The following is a 27558-nucleotide window of genomic DNA, read 5'->3' on the forward strand; positions in this document are numbered from 1 at the left end:
GAATTTTGCAAAGGGTTCTGAGCCATACCTTGACATTGGGCCCATGGCCAACATTGAGAAAAAAAGGATACTTGCTCATTCTCTCCATCTATTTTGATGTACTCAATTAGAAGATGATCGTTTTCCATGCTAGCCACCAATTTGCATTGGTAATCTTTCTTCTCCTTTCGACAATGTGGGCAATACTTAGCTAATTATACCTCAACTTTTGCATGCTTCTTCTTTGCAATCATTGTGTCAACATGTGTAGCGACAACATTTATGGTGTCTTGCTTAAAATATGAGAGTAGATTAGATATTTTGAATCTTTGAAATACCCTAACCGATTCCTTTAGTAGTTGTAGTTCGGTGTCCTTTTCCTTTCTCCATTGTTGGCCTTGAGTAGTTAAGATAGATTTTCTTAAGGTCATCCTAAGAAGATTGATATACATCTCCACTAGCCATCAAGTCTAATGCTTCTATACAATTATCATTCATGCCTCTCAAGAAGACTAGCTTTTGTGAATCCTTGAACAACACATTTTGAGCATTCTTCTGCAGTGGATACAAGAAATGTGAATCATAGTCTTAAAATGTTTCTTCCTCCTTTTGTGATATTCTAAAGATATCATCTCCACTTGAATCATTTTCTTTGCAATACTCTTTGTATTTATCCACAAATAGAGTTTGCATTTCATCCCAATAACCTATTGCATTGGCTCCTAAGCACATGAACCATCATAAAGTTGACTCTTTAAGTGTTGTTGGAAACAACTTGAGCTTATGGGAATCAGTGTTGTAGTCAAAGCTATGATAGAGTATGTCAAACTCAAATAAGAAAGTATCAAGATCTTTAGTTGCAAGGCCATAAAAACTTGGAAGAGCATTTGGAGGTATATTTTTGAGATTAGCATTAGTTACAAAGCTTGGGAGAGGAAATGGAAAAGTAGGTTGTGCCATTACTAGAAGTATTTGATTATGAGGTTGCTACTAAAAAGGAACATTGGGTACTAGATTATTAACAATTGGTGGATTTGGAGTGGTACTATCAAGGAAATTGGCCAAATTTTTAGCAAAAGGTTGAAGACCACTTGTATCTAGAGGTTTTTCTCTTGAGGATGATTCTGTAGGAAAAATAGGGCTTGCGTCCTCAAAATGCAACTTGGCTTCTTCTTCAATTTCTTAGTTTAGATTCATAAACTCCTGTGGAAGAAATCTCCCATATTCATCCCATTGTATTCCTCTTTGATGTATACAATTGAATTAGTGACTTGTTAATCAAGCACACAATCTTATGGTTTCTAACTAACAAGCTAATCTAAAAATAAAGGACTTATGAAGGTTCCTAGTTTGACACCATCCCCAGCAAGGGCACAAAAAATGTAGGGTTTCCACAATAGATAAAGATAATCGTGTTGTTATTCTTCTTGAGGATGCTCTATCTATTTTGAGAATTATCTCTTCCGTCATGAACTACACTTGAATTGTCAACCTAGGGATGTAGAACTTGAAATAGGTCAGCACAGTGTGTACACTAAGTTCCTTTAAGTCTTATCATCTATGCTGTAGGAAAGTAAAATGCGTAAAAGGAATCTATACTACTAATACAAAATAGTAAACATGCTTGGACTAAAAAAAAAAAATTGTAGAAAACTTTGAAAAAGGAATTCTAAGCTAGTTAACAATTCAAACATCCACTATGATCATTTTCCACAAGTGCTACAAGAACTTTTGTAGTAACTATGTTGCAAGACTAATATAGTAAATCTATCTTAAGATAGGAAATTGCAAGAAATGAATCTACTCTACCTACATCTATTCCACCTCCCAAGTGGGCCCCCTTGGTTGACTTCAACTAACTAAGAACACAACAGGTATTCCACAATCATGCTCTCATTATAATTCTTCTTTTATTACATGACTGAATAATTTGTAGAGAATAGAAAAGAGCAACTTTAGAATCCCTCTGACTAACTAACTAACTTTTCCCCTCTTTTCTTATATATAGAGAGAATTTGAACTTATTACAAAGATAACATAAAAATTGTGAGCAAACATTATTAGAAGGAAAAGGCAGAATGTCAACCATAACTTTAAAATATTGATTGAGCAACAGGATAATAGTCCGCAGATACAAGTCAAGTCTCTTGGAATAACTCTTCTTGCAAACACGGCTTAAGACTCAGAACTAACCTACGCTTCTCATGCTATGATCGATCTTCACTGCTTCTTTAATATGGTGTTCATCACTCTTTGTGCCACTTCTCCATTTCCTAAAAATTAGAAACATTTGAACACATATGCACAACAACATTTCTACTCTTATTCAAATATTAGAACATAGCTTAAAATATTTATATAAAATACTGCCCTTTATATATAATATTAAGCAAGGTATGTCATATTCATTATCCATAGTTTTAATAAGTTCTAGCTACATCCAACATAAGACAAATATGTTGGAAATGTTTCTCACAAGGTTCAAAGAGTAAGTTCAGACTATATAAAAACTATATCAAATTTGAGACATTAATATGCCTCATCAATAGGATTGAGGATAGAACTATCTCATTATAGGCTAAAGGATAAGATTGCAATAAATTACTAGTGAATTTCAAGCCACATATAGTAGGACAAGTCAATTATCATGGATGGATAGAGTGGATATCAATGTAATTGTGACAAATGTATTAGTAAAAGTAAGGGAAAACAATGGAGTGGCCATCTCTATACATGGTGCCAGACTGTCTGATTTTCACCATGGTACTTTCTCAATGGTACCAAAGAAGTGATTTACCCCATGCAATTAATAATTTCTCTTTGATTTCTCTATTTCTTTTTTGTTAGACAAAAAGCCTATTTGACAAGTTTTCATCAAGGTGATGTACTTTTTTATTGTTTTAGTATTTTTTTACATTTCTAAAAAGGAAAACTTTGTGAGTTGTTTGTAAGCTCCTATCAATTGGCCAAACTAGAGGGAATCAACTACAAAATCTTATCAATAGCACAAACCTTCCAATATAGTGCACTTTTTTTTGCCTTGACAAAAATTTGGCAAATATTCATTTATGCAACAAAAAAGTAATAACATTCACTCTATAGTGAAAACATGGCAAACAAGCAGTTGAGGTCAGAATTGTTGGTGAAAATCTAGCAAATAAGCCCCATACATCATGATCACTACTCATCTATCTATATTTAATGTATATGACTTGCTAGTCTATTATTGTACTCTTCCCCCATTTTGTTATACATCTCTTTATTAGAATGATAGATTAACTAGGGTGGATGAATTAGTTATTCTCTGGTTTAGATGTACTAATTCAACTCTTACTAATCTCAAATAGCTTAAACAAAATCATAAAATCACTCATCCCATATAGCAACTCATCAACAACTTAAATTATTCATTCATCACTTAGCTCTTTGTTCAGTATATGTCAACTAACAAAAAATAAATGATAGTAAATAGCATGCATCATACATATAACATTCACAGATATATGACACTAGGATTTAATGTGTAAATTCAATTTGAGAAAAACCACCAAGTAACATGCTACCACTCTTTACTCTTTTGAAGTGAGCTCAGTTCAAAGCCAACCCTGTTAAAGGTTACAAAACACATTGTTAGGTGTGACCATGTTAAAGGATTTAATCGCTCTATTAGGAGTGGCTTGGTTAGAGGACTTTGGATCATTCTATTAGAATTCCACCTTGATTAAAGGAATTACAAAGTTACTATTAGTTCAACTTTGATTAAAGGATTTTCACTGCCACAGTGGTTAGAAAAATAATTTTGATCTGTTCAGATACAACTCACTTTGCAAATTCATATCTTCATTCATCTCATTTGTTGGTTCATTGACTGAACTTCATTACAATCTGCATCTTTGATCTGCTTGGCATCCCTTCAAGCAATCACGATTCACCAATCTTATCACTTTTCTTCTACTACTCTATTATTCACATATTCTCCATAAAATCACCAATCAACAATGAACCAACCTTGAGAAAGATAGAGGCCAGGTCTCCAGAGACCATCAGGATGACAGACTCACCCAGCTAGAGTAGAAGGTCCAAAGGCTAGATTCTGTCCACCAGATAATCACCAAACAGATAGTAGAGACCCCTCACACATTGAATGAGAATATTGTCAATTTGGGTTACTATCTGACTACAACTAGCCTTAAAAGGGATGTGGAGCAAAACACAGAGAAAGGATTCAACTGGGATGAATTTCAGAAAGAGGGTAGTGACCAGGTGAATCAGGGGAACTAGATGAACACTACTACTAGGATTCAGGAAGAATTGGCCAGTCAGAAGGACAATGATGTTGTAGAAACCCTGTAGGCCATGGACACAGATGGCCACTAGCCTGTTCACCTGGCTTTGTCTCTGGCCTTTGTACTTTGGCTTCGAGCCTTCTTTTGTTTCCAGCCTTTTGAGGCAATTTTTCTGTTTGTTTAGACTATTTTTTCTCCCTCTTTTTGCTGTAAAACTTTGGATTTCAGGATCCCTGTAAAACTTGTTTTACCTAATCAAAAATAATGAACCAACCTTATAAAACATCTCTTAGGCCTTATTAAATAAGTAGCTTTGCTCTTTTTCTACTTAAAAATCACTTTAGATCTTAGGGTTTGATTATATTCAACAAATATATCCATCATTTTGTCCTTCTACGCCTTTCTTTATACTTCTAGAAACTTCTCCTTAAATCCTTTCCTGTGATTGCATACCAAACTCAATTTGTGCATTAAATACACTAGCTCATGAATCCTTATCATTCATGCATTTTGACCAATCCAAAAATTCAACTATGTTAGCCTCAAACTCGATTCTTTCATAAACTATTACTTTGTTGACACTTGTTCATTATGGTCTTCTTCTACTTAGTCAACACTATGTAGCTCAGTCTCTATTGTTATGTCTGACTTAGCTTTCACTGACTTGATCAATCTTCACTATGCTTGATCACTACTACATTTTCCTTTATTTTTTTCAGCCATAACTATTACTTAGCTAATATTATTTTCTTAGCTATCTCTTAAGCTCCTTAATCTTATGTTTCATTAGCCTAGTAAAATTGTCACTCAATCAAGCTTCGTGTTTTACTCAACATCTTGTCTTCTCTTCTTAACATCAACTCAACTATCTTCTTCTCTTCATATGATGATTAAACAACACATTATCTTGTCAAATACTAACTAATCAAGTGCCCATTGTAAATCCAACATAATTTCTCCTCTTTACTCAACAACTTCACTAGTTCATATAGTTATCTCTCTTTTGAAGTCCTCTTCATCAATCAATAGATATGGCACTCTATATTGTTAGTAAATGTCTTGCTAGTAAGGTTTGACATCAATGACAACATAACAATTGTTCTAATTATAGTTTCCAACAATCTCCCTCTTTTGCATTGATGACAACACCTCTAGTTACCATGCAAATGCAAAACATTTCACTTGATTTATTATTATTAGCTCCCTCTATGATTGTTATAGATATTCATTAATATCCTTAGTTTCATTTTGATTCTCATACATACAACCTCTCACACTTATCCCTCTATGATACCAATAATTCTCCAATTCTAACACCAATTGTAATAACAACTATATAAGCTCCCTCTTACACACTTCTTCTTGAAAAGTAGCTTCTTTCTCTTTCACTAAATGGATGGTAACTATCATACATATCTCCCTCTTTGACAACAATGACAAAGACATAATCCATTATCCCATCATAATCTCTTTGTCATTGTCTAACTAATTTTGTAATATCACTTCCTCTATCATCTATGACTTGACTCCTTGTAGTCTAATCTTCTCATTCTTTTGTCCATCTTTTTCATAGCTTTAGGAAGCTCCTAAAGTGTGACCTCCTACATGAGTGTGTAAGATATTCTGATCACAACATTTGATGCAATGTTGCATCATTTCTCATCTTCCCTTAGATAGGGGAATGACCCCTAACTTATCTCTTAGATACTCAAAAAAATATATCATCTATCTTCTCCTTTGTGTTCACATACTCTAATTTGACTTCGATGTCTTGTACCAACTCTCTCAAGTAATGATACTTGGTAAAATTATTTTTGTTCTTTGTGTGAATTACATGATTCTTTGATATCTTTATAGAACTTGTGTTATCATAATATATTACAACAAGCTCAATAATCTCTTCCTTCATACCTTTTAACAATTTCTTGATCCAAACAATATTAGAATAATAAACTACTACATCAATATACTTAGCCTCTATTGTGGATTGACAAATACAGTTTTGTTTCTTTCTTGTCCATGAAATTAATCTCGTGCCTAGAAAGAAAGTGCCACCACTCGTATTATTTCCATCATCAATGTTTCCAGCCAAATCAACATCTGTGTAAACCTTTAGTTCATACTTATCACTTTTATTGTACCATAATCCATGGTCTTTTGTTTCTTTCAAGTATCTCAAAATCCTTTTCACAACCATCATGTGATTTTCTCTAGTATTAGCAAAAAATCTTCTAATGATATCAACTATTAATGCAATGCCAGGATTGTTATGTACAACATATTGCAACTTTGTAATCACTGACATGTACAATGTTTGATTTGCTTTAGTAGAATCATAATTCTTTGAAATTTTGTGACCAGTAACCATAGGTGTTCTAACTATTCTTGAATATTCCATATCGAAGGTCTTCAATATCTCCTTGATATACTTTGATTGTGTAATGTAAATACCCTTCTTCATCTAATAAAATTGCAAACAAACAAAGAACTTAATCTCCCAAAATTTTGACATTTCAAATTTTTTCTTCATCTCATTAGAAAATAATTTACACAGCATATCATGTCCTCCAAATATAAAATCATCAAAAAAAAATTCATCTAGCAATATCTCATTCTCAAATTCACTTTTCAAGTACAAATTGTTATTTTCATTAGTTCTTGCAAAACCAATTTTCACCAAATAAGTTTGTAATATTTCATACCATACTCTAGGGGCTTGTTTCAAACCATATAATTCTTTATATAGATTAAATACCATATTCTTCTTGCTAGGGTCAACAAATCCTTCAGGTTGTTGAATGTAGACTTCTTCTAAAATTCCATTTAAAATTGTAAATTTGACATTCATTTGGTATACCTTGAATCCTTTGTAAGAAGCATATGCAAGAAAATTTCTCACTCCTTCCAACCTTGGAATTAGAGAAAATATCTCTCCATAGTCAATACCTTCCTCTTGTGCATATCACTTACAAACTAGTTTTGCCTTGTTCCTTGTGGCTTCACCTCTCCCATTCATCTTGTTTCTAAATACCCATTTGGTTCCAATTATATTTTTGTCCTTTGGTCTGGATACCAATGTCCATGTCTTGTTCTTCTCTACTTGATTAATGTCCTCATTCATTATCTTAACCCAATCTTCATTATCCAAAGCATCTTTAACTAATTTAGGTCCAACCTTGTATAATAAACATGTATCATTTTTCAACTTACTTTTTGACATGACTCCTAAATATTTGCTTGTAATAATTTGGTTAGGTTTACGGTTCCTCCTTACGTATTTTGCTAAGACAAGTTCAAGTCTTCTCTCTTCTTCATGTATTTCACTTGGTTCTACATTTTCATCTTCTTCAAGTATCTTCAATTGCAACTCAGCATCATTTGTCTTGTGTTTAGTTTTCTCTCTCTTATGTTTGGCTTCTTCTCTCTATGACTTAGCTCCTATAGCCTAATGCTTAGAAGCATGTTGATGCTCAACAAAGCCTTTTTGTTGACCCTTAGCAGTGCCTAGTTGTTGATGCTTGACAACCTCTTTCTCTAGTTTAGGTAATGTACTTGGTTCTCCTTCATAGATGTAGAAAAAGTTTCTCTAATATTTAGGTTATTTTTACATTCTTCTTCATTATTTTTTGCAAATTCATCAACTCTAACATTTTCACTTTCCACAATTTTGTTAGCATTAGAATTCAAACACTTATATTCCTTTATTTTAGTGGAATATCCTAAGAATATAGCTTCATTACTCTTTTCATCAAGTTTTCCTTTCCATTTATCTTTCAATATGTAACACTTGCTTCCAAAAACTTTGAAATAATTTACATTAGGTGCATAGCCATACCAAAGTTCAAAAGTGGTTTTGTTTGTATCTTTCTTAACTTGAACTCAATTTAAAATATAGACTACAGTACTTCAACTTTTCTCCAATGCTTTTATGAAACATTCTGCTCCATCATATGTGTCCTTGCATAATCCATGATTTATCTATTCCTTCTTTCAACTATCCCATTTTGTGGTGGACTCCTTGGTGCACTCATTTGTCCCTTCATTCCTTTGTCATTTTAGATTATGTTGAACTCATCTTATAGGAATTCACCTCCTTTGTCTGATCTCAAGCACTTAGGACTCTTGCCTATTTCCTTTTCAACTCTAGCCAAATATGACTTAAACATTTAAAATGCATTAGATGTTTCTTTAAGAAACATCACAATCATCATTCTAGAGATATCATCAACAAATAGAATAAAGTATTTGTCACCATGATATCTTTGCATTCAAATAGGACCACATAAATCAGTATGAACCAACTTCAATATATCATCAAAATAATAGTTTTTTTCTCTTGAAACTAGACCTTCTCATTTTCTTGTTTGACATTGTTTGCACATCACCTTATCAGGATTTCTCAATCTTTGTTATCCTATTACTCTTTTCATCTTAATAATTCTTGCCAAATTATCAAAGCTCACATGACATAGCCTCTTATGCCATAACCAAATATCTTCAAATTTTTCAAATAGACATGTATCTTCAGATGGGTCTAGGTAGAACAAGTTACCTATTTTTTGATCACCACTTCCAATTAGTTCACTAGTAGCATCATAGATCTTTTCTTTTCTATTTTGGAATTTAATTTGGTGGCCTAAATTTTTCAACTCGGCCACACTCAAAAAGTTATATTTCAACCCATAAACCCAATATGCATTGTCACATATGATCTTATCATTCAGTCTAAATTATCCTTTTCCTTTGACATGACATGATGCATCATTTCCAAACTTAACACTTCTTCCATTATAACGTTCTGACTTTTCAAACTTACTTGTATCACCAATCATATGATGTGAAGAACAAGTGTCCATCTCTCATTCTTATTCACATGTAAAATTAAAATAGTTTTCTCATCTTCATGAGATTCATCTTTCATTGCAACATAAAAAACTTCTTCATCATTTTTATCAAAATTGCTATTAAAACAATCTTCTTCAGCAATGCAGTGGGATTTCTTACATTTTCCCTTGTAGTTTTTGTTACCTTGGTTGTCTCTATTATCTCTCCTTCCTCGATATTTTTTTTCTCTCCTTGCTTCCTTCTCATCTTTGTCAAGACATCTTGTAGCAATATGACCAACATTGTTACATGTAAAACAAACAATAGGGAGTTTACCTATGTATCTACCTTTTCCTCTTGGTAGCCTTCTTGTGAGAAATGATTTTAACTCATCAATATCATTGTCACTATCCACATGCTTACTCTTCTTCTTTCTCTTAGATCCATCAAGGGTTAGTTGAGACTTGAAAGTGCATTCAACACTAGAAGGTGTATAGTTATCAAAATTTGACAATTCAAATGTAGTGATTCTACCAATTAGACTATCCAAGGGCATATCATTACCAGGTGTACATCTCAATTCTTGAATTGTAGATACTCTAATTGTGCAGATAGGAAGTAAAGTACTCAATACCTTGCTAACCACAATCTCATCAAATATGATTCCTCCAACACCTTTGATTGTATTCACAACCTCCTTGATTCGGCCACAATATTGTGCAACAGTTTCTCCCTCTTTCGTTTTTGTGTCATCAAACTTGCCTCTCAAACTTTATGTTTTAGCCCTTAACACATTTTTGTCTCCTCCATGGATTTTTTTCCAAATTATACCATATTTTATTTCTAGTTGTGCACTCCTTCACGTCATCAAATTTAGCATAACTTAGGGAAGATGCCAAATCTATCATCATCTAATTATACTCTTTCTTCTCCTTCATTTTTTCAATTGTCATGGATCTAGGAACTTTAGTGTATTCATTTTCCAAGTAGTACAATGCATCATCTCCAACTCTAGATAGATACAATTTCATTTGTTGTTGTCATGCTGGAAAGTTCTCTTTGTTCAACTTAGGTACTTTTCTCAACTTGTACATCTTGATCTTTAGCTTAAGTCCCTTCAAACTTTTCTTACAAGCACCAAAGCTCTCATACTAATTGTTAGAATGATAGAATAACTAAGTGTTGGAATTACAATAGGAAAGATAAACTTCTTGGGGGAGGGTGGGGGTGGATCAGTAGTTTAAACTTCTATAAAAATGTTCACCACACATTCATCTAATATACTCACTAAGTAAATTGAAATATCATGTAAAGCATGTATATCTAAAACATGATAAAAAGTAAGCATTCAGACATGTATGACACCAGATATGATTACCCAAAAACCCTCCAATGAGAAGGTAAAATTGGGATGGGGATGACGCCTACAAATCTTCACTGCTATAGTAATAAACTATATCCAATGAAAGTTACAACATTTGATCATGAGACATGATCTACACTATGAATGGTCTACCCTGTTAAAGGCTTAAAAGACTATTAAGCATCACTATGTTAAAGGATTTCAACACCCTGTTAGAAGTGTACCTTGTTAAAGGACTTCAACCCAAAATTAAGTAAGTACCCTATTAAAGGATTTCAATAAAGCCTATTAGGACTACTCTACTAAGAGATTTAACCGATTCACTTGCTAGAATGACTCAACAATGATCCTACAAATAGCACATGATTGCATGATGACAGATCACCTCTAAACTAATTTATTCTTGATCCTTCTTGATCATATGTCTCTTTGTTGTATACTTTCCTTTCCTATGTTCTCCTCTAATTGGTTCTGTAATGTAGTCTCAAATCACAACTCCTTAGTCACAATGAATGCTTTGTTTGTGCATGCAAACTTCCCTTTTTTTATCATACACCTTCTTTGCATCATAGATAATTTAGGGTTTGTCCTCCTTAAGAAGACTTAGGTGACTTAGGGTTAGGTATGAATCAATGGTTGTGATTCATCCATTTTGCCACTTAAACCTTACCTTTTTTTAATTAGTTACCTATAATGTATTAGGAATCCAAATTAGGATTCGTCCTTATCTCCAAATATCATAATTCAATCTTTAATTCAGCTCAAAAATGGTTTACATAGTTGTTTGTGACATTACAAATAATTATAACAAAACAGTCTTACTCAGTATTTGAAGTCTCTAATGCTCAACATTTACTATCCTCTATACTCTAACTTGACATCTGTATCACTTGGCATGCACTATTTACTCAACTCCTAAATTACTTGGCATATATTATCTGCTTAGCACTCACTATGGACTTAGCATGCTCTATTATATACATTTTCTTAGCATGTACTACTTATTGGGCATGAACTAAGTAAATGACTAAAGTGTGGAGACACTCAATTGTCAAAACTAATCTAATATCAACAATCTCCCCCTTTGACATGAGTGTCAAAAACACTTGGTTATGCATTGATATCCTTTATTCTTACTAGCACAACATATCTCTTTTTTGGCTTATATACAAAACTTCAAATTTTTAAAATTTGGTAATTAGTTGTACCTAAAAATTTGATAACTTCCCCTAAGTTGATAGGTTTGTTTTGTATCCAAAATTATATACATTTACTAAGAAAATGTGCCTAAACTAATGCTATTTGACTTCATAATGTTTGTGCTTGCTTCCCCCATAGCTTAATTTGTCTTTTCATTATCCCTTCTCTTACTTTCTGCTTTATATCTTCCTCCTTTTATTTCTCCCCCTTTGCTCATCTATCTCCCTTTTTAAAAATTTCTCCCCCTATTTTAGTTCTCACTCTTTTTGACACTTATGTCAAATAGGCTATACATTAATTGTGTGTTTTTCCAAGAAAGATTTATGGACATCTATGATGATTTTGAGAGCTACATCCCAATTTTCACATGCTACATCCAAAGACTTAATTTGGATAGTTAGTTGGGCAGCAAGGTGGACTAGGCCATCTACTATTGAAAGATTTGGGTCTTTCTTCATAAGTGTTTTAGCATAGCCTAACTCCTTGTGCAAAATCTCCATGTGGGGGGTCAATGTTGTTTGGATGCTAATCAATTTATTCCTTATATTGGCTTCATATGCTAAAAATGTAGCTAACTGACTCTAGGTTTGTAACAAAGTTTTGAAGTGCTTCTCACTTTGAGCTAGTGTCATAGGTAGTTTTGCACCTGATGCACTAATTAGAGTGACTTCTTGTCTCTTGTGTGAAGAGTGTTGGATTACACAATTTAGTGTATAGTGAGAAGATATTGTCAATTACCTTCTTCATACTTTCTACCATTGTTGCCAATGTAAATTGTGTTAGTGCTATGTCACCTAATATTTTCTCATTTACTTTTCTTTGGAATTTCTTTTCTAACCATTTTAATAGTTTTGCATTTGTGTCTAGGTCTGTATCACTAACCTTCTCCACTATGTTTGTCAATTGTGTTGTCACTAAGGTTTGCACCCTTGTCCAAAGTCTTACCTAAGGACAACCTTGTGAAACATGGAAACAAACTCCAAGTTGTGGGACTTGAACTATGAGGTTGAATCTTCGGAGAAGGTTGGCTTCCTCTTACTATCAGGGTGCACCTAACTACTCTTGGAAGGGAAAAGGGAGAAGGAGATGCAAGAAAAAAAAATCTACCTATTCTAATCTAAGGAGTATGCTTACTTTTGTGAGTTGTCATGTTGACAACATAGGAGTTCGCACCTCATTTATGCACACGGTGTCTACAACATAGGAGTAAGCACTTTATTTCAACAGATGGTATCTACAACATCTCCACATGTGGGACACCTTGTCATGCTTATCCTCTCATTGTTGTAGGGGCATTCATGCACAATGGAGGACGTGTGCTTTGTTGTCAAGCTTATCTCCTAGCACCTCCTAGAGACATTCTAGATGCATCTTAGAGGCTTTTATATATAGGTACTCCTAGTGTGTACAATCATTTGAACACATAGTGATGTATTAGGACATGCTATGATATATTGATCATACTCTTTTTGGTCTACAGTTGTACTTGTGTTTGAGTTCTTTGATCTTGGGTGAATTTTCCCTAAGACAAATTCTTACAAATACCATTGTCTAAAACATATCAACTAACCAAGAAGAGGAATTGCAACAATCGTAATGTTTCAAGAAAACCACCAGATCTCAAACACATTGAATCTAAAGGCTTTGTCCAAGAACCCAATAAGTAAATTATACATTCATTGCTTTCCATAAACAATTAAGAATAACTTATAGTTTTACCGTAGGTTTTAGGAAACTAACATTATGCAAATAGAACTATTAATTTAAAATCGATATATTAATTAAGAATCTCCATTTCTTGGCCCATAATTTCTTAACCATTAGTGAAATAATGAGATTACATAAGGGACCTCTTTCTCAAACAACATTATACTAGTCAAAGTTGTAAAGGTCGAGAAAGAGAAATAATTGTTTAATTCTTAATAAACTATTAGGCTAGACAAATAAAATCCACACAAACCTAATAGAGGAGACACATATGGAAGAATCATCATGTAAAAAAGGGTCAACTTTTACAATAGTAGCCACTAATTAGGAGGACTTCTAATTTCATCCCAACGATGTCTAAAATTGTTGCCAATAAAAGATGAATGAAAACCCTCACAAGGAACAAGAGGAAAAGGAATAGTATATTTAGATTTAAAGTTCTTTTTTTATTTATGCATTTTGTTTCGATAGTCTTATTGGTTGGATTGAGATTGTTCATTAACACGACTTCATAAATTTTCATCATTGGCTAATCATGTTTTGTATCTAACCCTTGATTTTCTTATTCTACCCAACCATGTCAATATTTGAGATGATTGTATATATTAGTTTAGAACCCAATTAATGCACATAAAAAGCAATTTATTTAGGTTACGAGAAACTTCCCAATAACTAACCTACAAATATTTACTATTTATAAATTACCATTAATATGTTAATTTACTAAGAAATGCACTGATTTCTAATACATTTTTCTATAAAAAAAGAAATAATTAATTTACCTTAACATGCACTAATTTCTAATTCTTTGTATTACTATTATGATAATCATTAAATGGAAACTTTGTTGTACCTATGATTCACATTTTGTTCAACATCATTTTTGAATACTTCATGGAAATCATTTTCAAGTATATGTGATATTTTATATATAGTGATGTTTTATCTAAATCTTTTCCTCTTTGAAAGTTATCATGCATGCTCTTCTCAGTAACATCTTGCTTAGATGACTAATCTAATGAGGCAACTAGAAAAAATAGTAAATAACAATGTAGAATAAATAAAATAAATGGACTATATAGAAGAATTAGAAGCTCTTAAAAAAGGATTGAAGCTAAGTATAGACCAAACATCATGAAACTTATTGTGGAAGGTGACTCACAAATTGTCATCAATGCATTAAGAAAAATATCTACCCCAAATTGGCAGATCAATTCTAAAATTGAAACGATATTACCATTACTAGATTCATTTGAAGAACTCATATTCCAACATATCTTTTGATAAGGCAATAGTGAAGGAGACTTATTAGCTAATAATGACATCTTAGGATTATATATTATTATAGTTTCCTAAGTTCTTGACCACTCTTTTTTATTCTTTCCTACTCTTTTTATGCTTTTCCTAAGCTGACATAGTCCCATCTTTTAGTTGCAACTGATTAAATATTAGTCAATTATTAATTTTTATTTCATATCCTATCCCTTTCCTTCTTTTAGCTTCAATCAGTCATTGACTAAGATGCAATAGTTGAACTCTTTCATTTATCAAATTACCTTTTGATCAGTTTCCTTTTATAAGTGATCATTACCATGAAATTCAAAATTTATATTTGTATATATGAATACCAACATAACATAGGTAAACATATATGTAATAACATCAAAGCAACTATCCTAATAATAGGTGGAATTTAATAGTATCATCTTATTATGGCTATTATTTGGATAGGTTACAAGGATAGCATTTTATAATTATCTGAAAATGCCAATATCACAGAAATATCTAATTGAGAAAAAGAAATATATAAAATTAGCATTATAATGTTGTTAAGAAAGATAACATATTTTGGATTTCTAACCTCACTAATGATTTAAATGAGTTTGAGAAGAGCCAATTGATGAAGAAGAATGCTAAAATTTACAAAGCTATTAAATGATTAATTTCATTTAAGATCAACTAAATTCTATGTAAATTGGGGTATGCCCCTTTTAAATATGTAAAAGTTTATAAGTTCTGAGCAAGATTGAAGATTTTCTTCTACATTTTTTCCTACCAATGCCCGTTTGAATGAAGATAATATAATGTAATTTTTTAATTTTTTTTTGTGTGTGTGTGTGTGTTCCATAAGGGATTGTTGATATTTAAATCAGAGAGGTTAAATCCAAGTTTACAACTGCAGATGCCTAGCTATGGGACACAGGTTGGAATGCCTTTTTGGTGGTTACTACTATCTATATTTAGACCTATTTTTTATAGATGTATTGTTGGGAATTTATTTGTTAATAGCTTCTTCTTATATATATATATATATATATATGGCTTAGGCCTTTTGCTGATAATTAAAAAAAAATAATAATAAATGGACATAGGCAAGAGCCTATAACACAATTTTAAATTGTGAGCCTCTTATCTAGGAGGTCTTGGGTTTGAAACTACTCAAGCCTAACAAACAATAATAATTAATCATAACAAATAATAATACTAACTAGTGAATAAATGTAGCCAAACTCCAAACCTATTAAGAGTCCAAAGAAACATCCAATACATAATTAAGCAGAAAAGAAACACTTAATAAGGTAAAATGAAGAGACCTTACAATGTCATCAACAAATAATACAACTACTAATAACACATTTGTATTCCCATTAAGAATTAAAGTGTTACAAAATACAAAATATGCTCATACTTGTAAACACATTTACAATCTTTTAATCTTTTATGTTGAAATTTAAAGAAAATTAAATGATGCATTTATCTTGAAATAATAACTAAAACAATAAAGAAAATAAAAAACTAGAATTATATTATAGAATGCGATTATTGAAAGAAGCACACATAAAGCCAAATAGCCTTCTACTTACCAAATATAGAGAAAAGACAAACACAATATAGGGAGAACAAGGAAACCATTATTGTAATAAGCACCTAAAATAGGTGTAATGGTTTAAGTAATAGGGATAGATTTTGTCATCTAGGTTGAACACAGGTAGATCGTTATGTGGAAAAATCAATGATCAACAATGCACATTGTCCATCATTGTATTTATTTTTGATTAGAACCTAAAAGGGTTGAGAGAAGGTTGGACTGAATCAAGTTGATTGAGAAAGAGACAAACAATGTTATATATTGTGAAGCATTGGCTACCATTATATGGGTCAATGCTAAGCTTGCTTATGATGATGCATTGAAGATGATCAAATAGTAATAACCCAATATTGTTAATCATTCATTTAGTGAAAGAGTGAGAAAATACAAAGTAGAGGCAAACATATTTTTGATGCTTATTAATAAACACTATTAGGAATACATTTATTGGTAACTGGGTGTTGGTGAGTGAGGGGGGAAGAGGATGTGACACATGTTAAATGCTAGCAAGTAGAGGTTAGCAACAATGCTCTACTTGTTCACTATGCAACATGGTAAGCATCTATCACTTGTCCCAACCCACCTTTGGTTGCTCATCCAAAAGAAGAGAAAAATTATCCACTCCAGCTACACTTGATTAGAATTATCATTAAGAATTAAAGTGTTCCAAAATACAAAATATGTTCATGCTCATAAATATACTTTACCAATTACTTTTGAAGTTTACAATCCTTTGAACCTTTTAGGTAGAAAACTAAAGAAACAAAAACTTGATGCATTTAACTTGAAATGACAAAATGATAAAGAAAATAAAAAACTAGAAAGTGATTATTGAAAGAAGCACCCATAAAACCAAATAACCTTCTACTTACCAAATATAGAGAAAAGAAAAAGAAAATACAAGGAAACCATTATTAAAAGAAGCATTTAAGATAGATGTGATGGTTTATTGTCTAAGTAATGAGGATATATATTTTTATTTAGGTCAAACATAGGTAGATTGGGCCATGTAGAAAAAGTAGTGATAAAAAATGCATGTTGGCCACCATTGTATTTTTGGTTTTAATCGAAAGGCATTGAGAGAGGGTAGGATTCAATCAAATTAATTAAAAAACAACATTATATATTATGACACATTAAGTACTATTTTTTGGGTCAATGTTGACCTTATGATGATGACATTGAAGATGATTAATGAAAAATAACCCAATAATGTTGATAATTCCTTTGGTGAAAGAGTGAGCAAATATGAAGTAGAGGCAAAAATATTTTGATGCTTACTAAAACAAACTATAGGAATACATTTATTGGTAATAGGGTGTTGGTGAGTGAGAATAATGAGGTTCATAAGCATTGAATGTTCAAATGCTTAGAAAGTTGGTACCTTCTAATACAAATAATTGGGATGGGACTCAATTAATGTGATTAAGGGGGAGAGAAGAGCTAACACATGTTAAGTGTTAGCGAGTGGAGGTGTCTAGCAGTGCTCTACTTGCTCACTATATGACATGATGAGCACGTATCACTCATGTCATGTAGGAACTGAAGGTTGTCCCCACTTAGCTTTGGCTGCTCATCTAAACAAGGAGAAGATTTATCCACTCCACCTCTCATCATTGAACATTGAACATGAGAGAGAGGGACTAAATATATGTATTGACATTGTTTATGGTCTCCCATAATATTGGAAAGGTAGCAAAGATATTTTTAAATTTTTAGTTCATATGACATTCTTGTAAACCTTGAAATAAATCTAGCCCATTATAAAACTAAAAAATAAATTAAAATGTAAACCTTGAAATAAACCTAATCCATTATAAAACTCAAAAAGAAATAAAAAATTATATTAAATTTTTGATACATATGATACTATGGGAAATCCCAAAATACACCCACTCCATTATAAAACCCCAAAATAACCTCCTCCATTGTAGACTTCTCTTAATGTGACAATACTAAACAACATTTCTAGAAACGAAGTTGGTAAGGAGATGCATCATTTTATTATAATTTATCTAAAGCGAGCACCAATGATTAGCGTCGATAATAAACAATTTTCATCTAACTACCCGTCCTCCAATCACCACAACTAACATTGCTTACACATTTTCATAGTTTTACAGAAGGCCATAGATCTAGCATCTTCGGCCATTTTCCCCCGAAGAGAAGCTCAAATGAAACCAATAATGCAAGCACACAGAGAGATTCACAATGATCATATACGATCTCTGAAACTTCAGAGACTTCAGAGAGATATACAGTAATCATATGTACTATAGTTTCCACAATCCATGGAGTCTGTATTAGTATTGTTGATTCTCCTAATATCACGGTCAGCAAGGGCAACGCCTACTCCGCCCCCTCTGCCCGTTCTACCGCTTCCGTCAGCGCAGCAGTTAAGATGGCAGCTCAGCGGAATGGCGATGTTCTTCCACTTCGGCATGAACACTTTCACAGACAGCGAGTGGGGTACAGGCCACGCGGACCCCTCGCTTTTCAATCCGCTCCACGTGGATGCCAGGCAGTGGGTGAGGGTCGCCAAAGAGGCGGGCTTCCGCCGCGTCATCCTGACAGCTAAGCACCACGATGGCTTCTGCCTCTGGCCTTCCGCTTACACCAATTACTCTGTCAAGAGCAGCCCCTGGAAAGGGGGTAGGGGTGATGTGGTTGCTGAGTTGGCAGCGGCCGCCAGGGAGGCAGGGATAGGGCTTGGGCTATATCTGTCCCCGTGGGATCGTCACGAGGTCTCTTATGGTGACACCAGGGGGTATAACCAGTTTTACTTAGCGCAGATGCGCGAGCTTCTTACTAAGTAAGTTTTTGGTTGTTTAAATGGTATTTCTTTTTTGGGTTGTTGAAGCATAGTTTTTTAAAACAAGAGTTGAATTCATCTTCTAAGGAGTGATCTTTGTTTGATTATGGTTCCGTCCAATTTTCAGCATTTGTATGCTTTTAACAGGTAAACGGGATCTTGTGCGAGTTTATTCTAATCAATGGAATGTCAAGAAATAAATGCACTCTATCTCAAGCTAGAGTTTGATTAACTGATAGAAACATTTAAACAAGCAGTCAGACTTAAATTGAGATTTGAGACCTATAAGTTTTTATTTAGCTCTGTTTTGGTTCTTCCGAGTTATTTAAGGTAGGCAATGATTAAAGATTAAATCCGACTTCTGCAATTGGATCAGCATTGCATATGCTGTCAGAAACCTGCCAAGACTGTCTGCTTTTGGACGGGCCACGTCCATGCTATGGTCGTTGCTGGGTTCTGCCCTCTGCTTTCCCGTTGTTTACATTTGTGGGCTTGTTTATCAGAAAATAAATATTGTTGAAAAGCACCTTGACGACACTGTTACTATGCAGAGGGAAATTATGTAAATTCCATAATACGTAATTGATCTCCATTCTTAAACTCAATCAAACACGTGACAAGCAGAAATGTAGGATGCGTAAATGATGAATTGATAGTTTAGTATCTGTTGTGACACTTTTAGTCTCTATATGATGTGGTGCCAATTAGATCTGATTGATGATTGCTAGGGCTTGTCTTTGAACACAAGAGCCATTATGCTTAAATTACACAGTGTTTGACAAACAAGTTGAGGGTAATAATCAATACTTTGGAAAGAGTTGGATTGAGAAAGTGAGAAAGAAATTTGATTAGGAAGATGAGGCTGTAAGTACGATCCATTTTAGGGACCACAATTAACTCGAGGACATGTGAATGATTACAGAGGCAGCTGGTCCAGATTCATTGTGGGCAGGGATTGGTTCATGGCTAATATGATTAAGGCTTGTGTCAGATTATGCCCAAAATAGGACAGATTTGGCATTTGGACATTGCATTTGTGACTGGACTAAGAATGTGTATAAAAAATAGGGTGATAAGGCAAGGTATACACTTTTATCCTCCATACATGTTAAACATGCGAAACATATTAGAGCATCAGTTAATACAAGACAATAAACTTATGTAATGATTGTATCTACTATCTGCTTTTGTCCAATGTACCACCATTTTCCCAATTGCCAACCAAAAATTACGAAAAACGACTTGAGGTTCTTATTGATGAACTCGAATTCTCATGTAAAGTAGACCCCTAACAAACGTATGTGCTGAAGAAACAGTTTTCGAATTGGGCTTTGCCGCCCATACATGCTTCTATTTTTGCTTTTGTCGTCACCACATTATTTACTTTGTCTTGCATTTCAATTGTATAGTGATAACCATTTTACCTCTTTTTAGTTGACCCTTCAAGAATTTGCATACATTGTTGAGAACACCATTTATTTTGTATGGTGGCTTCTTTGGTTTAGACACAAATGTATGAATGGTAAAATTTTCATGCTCCAAGAGAGGTTGGTATGGATCTCCAGGTATTGTAACAACTTTACTATCATGAATGAGCTTTACACATTGATGCAACATGGAACAAATTGCTTGTATTGTTATACCTGTTGGGAAATCATTCATAATATTTATTACATTTAATCCATTTCTTACATAACCTCTCAAGAGAAACATACACACAAGCTAACAAAACAACCATTATGCATAGATCATGTAGTCAAGCCACAAGATAATGTGAGTTATACACTGGGAATCCCTCAAGAGGGAAAAATCCAACCTCCAAAAGCATCTATACTTCATGTATTACTGAGTAATAAAATCTTGTAACTCAATTTTGTGTAGAAGAAATACCTTCAAATGATTAGTTCATCCAAAAATCAATTTAATTACAATGATTTGCAACTGATTAACTCAAAATGAATTGAAATGAAGACAATAAGGATCCTACGGATCCCTATCTAGAAAGCTAAAATAATGCTCTCAGATTTGCATTCAATTTGACACTTTTAGAATGAGAATTGAAATGATTATGATGCAATTATCCCTATTTTAGCTCAAATATGCAAGAAACATGCTCCATTATGATCTATTACTCAAATGAACTAAACATGCTTGATTGAAATCCTAGACCAATTTCACTAGAGTAATGGTGCACTAGATAATGGATGAATTGTACTAACATGACCTCCCTATTTATAGCAAATTCCAAGGGTGGGGGTAGAGATGGGTTAACCTTGGCTGAGTCACTTCCATTTAAATGGTTTCAAATGAGGGGATAATGTGACAACTGAGTGATTAGGATTTAAAACCTTAGTGATTGATTGAGATTAAAAGCTTTAATGATCCATGTGAGTACCTTTCCTTCATTCTCATTGGTCCATTTGATTTTTTCCATGTGAAATGTTGAGAGAAATTGAGATTATGAATTAAATGTTTTATTTGATTTAATTTAGCAAATGCATCTATGGAATGGGTTGGAATTAATGTTTAATGCTTTAAGTGAACTATGTAACTAATTGAAATCAATTACATAATTACTTAATTGTTTTGATTTGTTTTAATCCACTTTGCTTTAATAATCAGTAAATCTGATTTTGCTCACAATGCTTTGATATTTAATTGCTTTGATCGCTTTGATTTGATTTACATTGATTTAATGCCTTGATATTGATATTGCCAGTTTTAGGGTGTCTGCAGTTACCGTGCTCTTATAGAGTTACCATGAACACTTTTGAAAACCCAAGTCTCTTCAAAGCATCCTCTTTGTCTCCAAGTGTGAATCCGCACATCCCATGACATGCTTCACCTATTCACTCCTTAAAAAAGACTCAATAGAATGACAATTCACTTACCCAACCAACCTTAACCAGTAAACATGTGCTTGCTTATATAGACTCGAGCTCACACAAATACAATGAAGTGGTAAGATAAAACCATGTGCCTCAAAATAACGGGAATGCGAAACTATTGACCCCTTATTTTTATATTTTATACAAATTTTCTTACAATATTAGATGCTTTTCATCAATTAATTATTCTGTCTTCCATACATAAGATAACTAACCCAATGTTACAACCTTACAAGTGGCCCCATATAAATATCTAATGTGGCTAAATAGATCTTCTGGATGGATCAAACTAAATATTTATTTATTTAGTTTATGACACAATAATATTTTATTTAGTGTCAGGTGTGCAACACTTAATTCCAACATTACGCATAGTTACTTGTTGAGATTTGATGCAAATTGTGAATTGAGTAAGAAAATGTGATCAATTGCCTCGATTTACGAGTTTAGTCTAGTCTATGATTTCAAAATCCCAAAAATACACACTTTTTTCAATCACAAACTCATAAATTTTTGGATAGGACTATTGTGGCATAAACAAAAAAGAGATCTGCTTGATTTTTTTTTTCATTCTCTTACCCTTTTTGGTCAATAGAGCTGTAGATTTGGAAACAAATTGAGACAAATGTTTTGAAAACTTTTGCAATCTGTATTTGGAGTCTATTGAAGATTCAAACAAGTTTGGAGTAGACTTTACAAAGGTACATATCTATTTTTATTTTCTTCATTTCTTGACTCTATAGCATATTGCTTTGTTCTATTTTCATTTCTAAATGTTTGTCACATTAACTTTTTTTTTGAAAGCCAATTGATTTTGTTTTTAATGTTAAAATCAGCAATGGCAAGTTCAACACAAAACAATCATGGGAAATGCTTTGCATGGAAGCATGACATGTTGGATGATGCTAAGGGCAAGGGTTGCTAATTCGTTTGCAACTTATTATGATGTGAGGGACCAATAGGCTAAAATGCCACCTTGCTCGAATACTTCGATATGATGTGTGGGTGTGTGGTAAGTATGTTGCATGGGGATGCATTCCCTATGTTTTTTGATCCGTTCTCATATTGGGGATGAAACAGGGACACGAGACACTTTTTTGTCACACCCCATGCCATTCCCAAATAAGTCAAATTGAGGACCGTCCCTGACATGTTTTTTGAGCTAGTGGAAACTGGGGAATGGCATATATACCAGGGACGGCATAACCATCTCTCGGCCGTCCCCAATACAAATTGATGTTCCCTTCTTTCCAGCCGACGCTTGGACGGCGACAAAGCCAAAAGTAACATTTTTAAATATTTTTGCTTGACCATGCAGGACCTATGTGGCTTCTAAGCTATAATAAAATAATGTAAACCCTATTTTGACCATTGAAACATTAGAAGTGTAAGTCTTCTTCTCATTTGTAGTTTTATCAAAGTTGCAAAGAGGAAGAAGAAAACATAGAGCAGCAACAACGGTGAGGAAAGATTGCATTTTAGAGTTGAAGAGGAGGTTTTGCATTCATATCTTCTTCATTCTAGGTGTGTATTTCATTTTACTTTTGTTTGTTTCAAACTTTGTTGCCATTTTTCATTTTTTTTTCATCACATAGAGAGGGCATTTTGAATGGAACATTGAAATATCTTTTTTTTTAATAACTTGCAGCACTATATTCTTAATGTTTTAGCCCAGAAATAAAGATAAACAGCAATAAAGGGGCATAAACCATACACAAAACACTCAAAACATTTATCCTTGGAAAACCTTGGAAGGGAAAAACTCTGCCACACCAGCAAAAAAATGTCTTTTATTGATCTTAAAAATATTCAAGTACATGGCTTTCCACTTGATTGAATTACAATACGCCAAACAGTCATATAAATAGATTGCATAAGACTCTTCATCTTTCACATAAAGGTCTCTTTTGAGTCCCAAAAATAAGACCCTTCATTTTTTGACATATTCAATACTTCACATTTCCATACGCATGCCTCTTCACATGACCTATGACACATCTTTTTGCATAATATTAATTTAAATATAATCACAATATCTCTTTCAGTTGAAAATGACTATAACAATCATAACAAACATTTTTCTATCTCATAAAATCAGAGATAAAGATCTCTATCGCAGCTACAAACTTTAACATATATTACATTGCAAAATTTGAAAACATGAGCAATAGTGAGAGTGACTATGAGGGAAATAGTGATAGCTGGATGTTGCTATGCAATGAACTCAAATATCACAAAGAAAAAGACCTAGTTCTAGGGCAGCCATAGGGGGGTCTTCAATTAATGTGGATGTTCATAGAGAAGATGCAACAACCTCAAATCCATTTGAGTGCCCTTCCCAAATCCTCAAAAAAATGCCAAAGGCTCATTCAACCCTATGAAACCGCTCCTACAATTTTTCTCAAGAGTAGACACGAATAAGAAAAAAATTCGAGGGGTGGTAGGAAATGAGAGTGCCATATATGTAACAAACATTATTTTGAAAGCTACACTAGAGTGTATTGCCATCTTTTATGGATAGGTGGGCAAGGAGTCAAAAGGCACAAAATGATTACACAAGAGGAAAAAACTGAGGCCACTAGATTGCACACGAAGGGTGAGGGATTGAAAATAGTGAGTCCAATAGAGATGCCTATGAGTAGCACAACTCCCACAACCACAATCACTCCCACTGCTAGTAGAGGAAAAGGAAAGAAGACCAATAGAGAAATAGATGTTGCTGATTTGTTTAATGTGCAAGAAAAAGATAAGGCTACAACATGTATTGGTAGGTTTCTTTTGTTCATGGTATACCATTCCATGTGTCACATTCCTCATTTTATAAACAAATATTCAAAGATATAAATGTTTTTGGTCCCTCATTGGTACCACCTAGAGAGACAAAACTATTTACCACTGCCCTTGATAAAGAGTATTCAAAAGAAAGCATTTTGATGGAGGATATGAGACAAACATGGATGAGTGATGGATGGGTGGACCAATATCAAACATTGGCCACTCATCAATCTTATTGTCACTAGCACAATAGGCTCTTATTTTCTTAGAGCTATTAATTGTTTAGAGAAAAGAAAGGAAGCATCCTTCCAATCTCAAATTTTGAAGGATGCTATAGAAGAGATTGGACCTTAAAATGTTGTGCAAGCAGTCACCGATTCAAGAGAGTGTGTAAGTCAATTGGATTGATGGTGGAGAGTACTTATGCATATTTTTTTGATCCTACGTTGTGTACATGCATTAACACCTTGAAGGACATTGCAAAATTTGATTAGATAAACTATGGTGTTTGAGGCTACAGATGTGCAAATGTTTATTTGCAATCAGCACACATCTTTTGCATTATTTAGGATAATTTCCAAGAATGGATTCCTCAAGCCTGTGGAGACTAGATATCCTAGCTACTTCATTTGTTGGAGAGAACTCTTGAGTTTCAAGAGGCCTAACAATCCATGGTGGTCAATGCAGAGTGGAATAGATGGCACGAATCAAGCACCCCAGATGGAAGAAGTTTAAAGCAAAGAATTGTGGATGATAATTGGTGGACAACAATGAGGTTAGAAACGTAAATAATTGTTATTGCTGATTTGATAAAATTATTTCTAATTTTAAAATATGCTGATTTTATTATGTTTATGATGTTTCTCACTTGTAACTTTTTTGCATTTGCAATTACATTTGCTCCTTCATTGACTTTATTGTGCACGTCATTAGATATGTTGATATTGACTCTCCTAGCCTTGAAGAGATTTATGAGACCTTTGATAGCATGCTTAGGTAGGTCAAACAAGTTACTTATGCCAAGGACCCTAATTTGGAGTTTTATGAGGAGCATTTTAAGCCCATTATGATGCGACGGTAGAACATTATGAACATTGTGCTTCACATGGAAGCTTATATTGTCAATCCTAAATGGTATGCGCCAAGATCTGGGAGAGTGACTCCATCTAGGGATGAGGAGGTGCATCTCAAATCTAAAATCTCAAGTTCTACTTTTCAATTTATATGTGAAATAGCAAGCTGCAAAATAGATCTCTTCAATATTCAATGCTCTTTAATCATTATTTGACCTTTGCTAATTTAATATATATTTTTATTTGTTCAACTTAGGTGAAGGAGGGCTTCTTCAAGGCCCTTGCAAAAATGGACAATGAAAAAGATGATGGTACTCTTTAGGATTAGTGGCTTGACTTTGCCAATCTTCGTATTGCAACCTTTAGTAGGCCAGAGGCGAAGATGGATAAAACTACACTAGCTCAAAGGGATCCTATTGGATGGTGGATGTGGCATGGTAAAGATACACTCGAGATGAGAGTTTTTGCCATTTGTCTTCTTTCAAAGGTTGCAAGTTCCTCTGTTGCACCAAGGAATTGGTCCACATATAGCTTCATCCAATTAATCAAGACGAGCAACCTTACCTCCAAGTGATCAGAGAAGTTGGTGGCTGTTTACAATGTATTGCGACTACAAGATTGTCAAACTACTCATTATTGTTAGACTCCAACATTTCATTGGAATATTAATCTCAAGGATGCTATATAGGTTGAGGAGGTTGAGACACCTTTAGGATTGCTTAGGATTCCATTGGATGAGGATCCTCTGCCTACCGCTACCAGTGGCTCAAAGGTTGACTCTGATTTTGACTTAGATTTAGATTTGTAGAGGACAACCATATATTTGGCATATACTATTTGCAGATACATTATTGATTTTGATTATTATAGACATCTGATTATGGAGTTGAACTTAAGTTCTATGTATTTGTTTACTGTTTACTTATAGTATTTTAGTTGGACTTCTCTTTATGTCATTTTGATTTTACGCATGATAGTTGGAGCCTTTGCTCATTTTTGCCATATGTACACCATATATAGTGCAATGAAAGTACTTAGCATTTGAATTTTGTTAATTTCAATTTGTTATGTTACATGTATTGAGCTTCTAAAATGTCTATGATGAATGGTTTATCAATGTTATGATACACATATTTGAATTCTCTCTCTCTTCATAAAAAATCCATATTTTTAAATTGCGGTCCCTTGTCCCATCCCCTGAATTTTGGCTTTGATCCGTGCCCGCACTAGAAACACGTCCCCGTCCTCATCCTTAAAACTCCATGGAGCATAGGTAGTAAGGTGTTCAATGACATTATGAGAGAAATGGATGCCTTAATTACTAGTTTTAATAATAATAAAAATTAGAAAGGACTAGGATGAGGGAATAATGGCAATCCTAATTCATCTATAGATTCCTCTATTGCCCTACACATTTGTCATTTACTTTTCTCTTCTAATGAAGTTCTCAAGAGTTCTAGTCATCTTCCTTATCTAATTTCTGTATTCCTTGAAATGTTTCAAGATCGCAACCTTCACTTGAAGATCTCACTTTGCATAAAGAGAAACACAATAAGGTTAGGATGAGAATGACAAAATTTTGTAATTTACCTTCAATATGGCTAATAACCCATATAATGAAAGACAAAATTCTCAATAAAGCTCTCTTACTTCTCTATCCTTCTTAGACATTGCCGATTTTCTATAATTGTTTTGACCTCCTCCAATCTTATGGTGTCACAACACATATTATTGTTGGGTTTTCTAGAGACAAGAACATTAGTAGAGAGAAATTAGATGGAA

The 27558-nt window shown here is 33.5% G+C and overlaps 1 protein-coding gene across 1 annotated transcript in view; it reads left to right on the forward strand.

The window, feature by feature from the left end:
- The first annotated feature begins 18347 nt into the window (after window positions 1-18347).
- The window catches only part of LOC149578112 (alpha-L-fucosidase 1-like), a 49535-nt gene continuing 40324 nt past the window's right edge, over window positions 18348-27558 (forward strand). Inside the window, exon 1 of the mRNA XM_089827574.1 lies at window positions 18348-19040. Coding sequence (XP_089683700.1) covers window positions 18520-19040 — 521 coding nt within the window. The 5' untranslated portion in view covers window positions 18348-18519. The remainder of the gene's footprint in view (window positions 19041-27558) is intronic.

This window comes from Cupressus sempervirens, chromosome 1 (assembly GCF_028749045.1).
Source record: "Cupressus sempervirens isolate cs-2001-9-10 chromosome 1, ASM2874904v1, whole genome shotgun sequence".
Classification (NCBI taxonomy): Eukaryota; Viridiplantae; Streptophyta; class Pinopsida; order Cupressales; family Cupressaceae; genus Cupressus; species Cupressus sempervirens.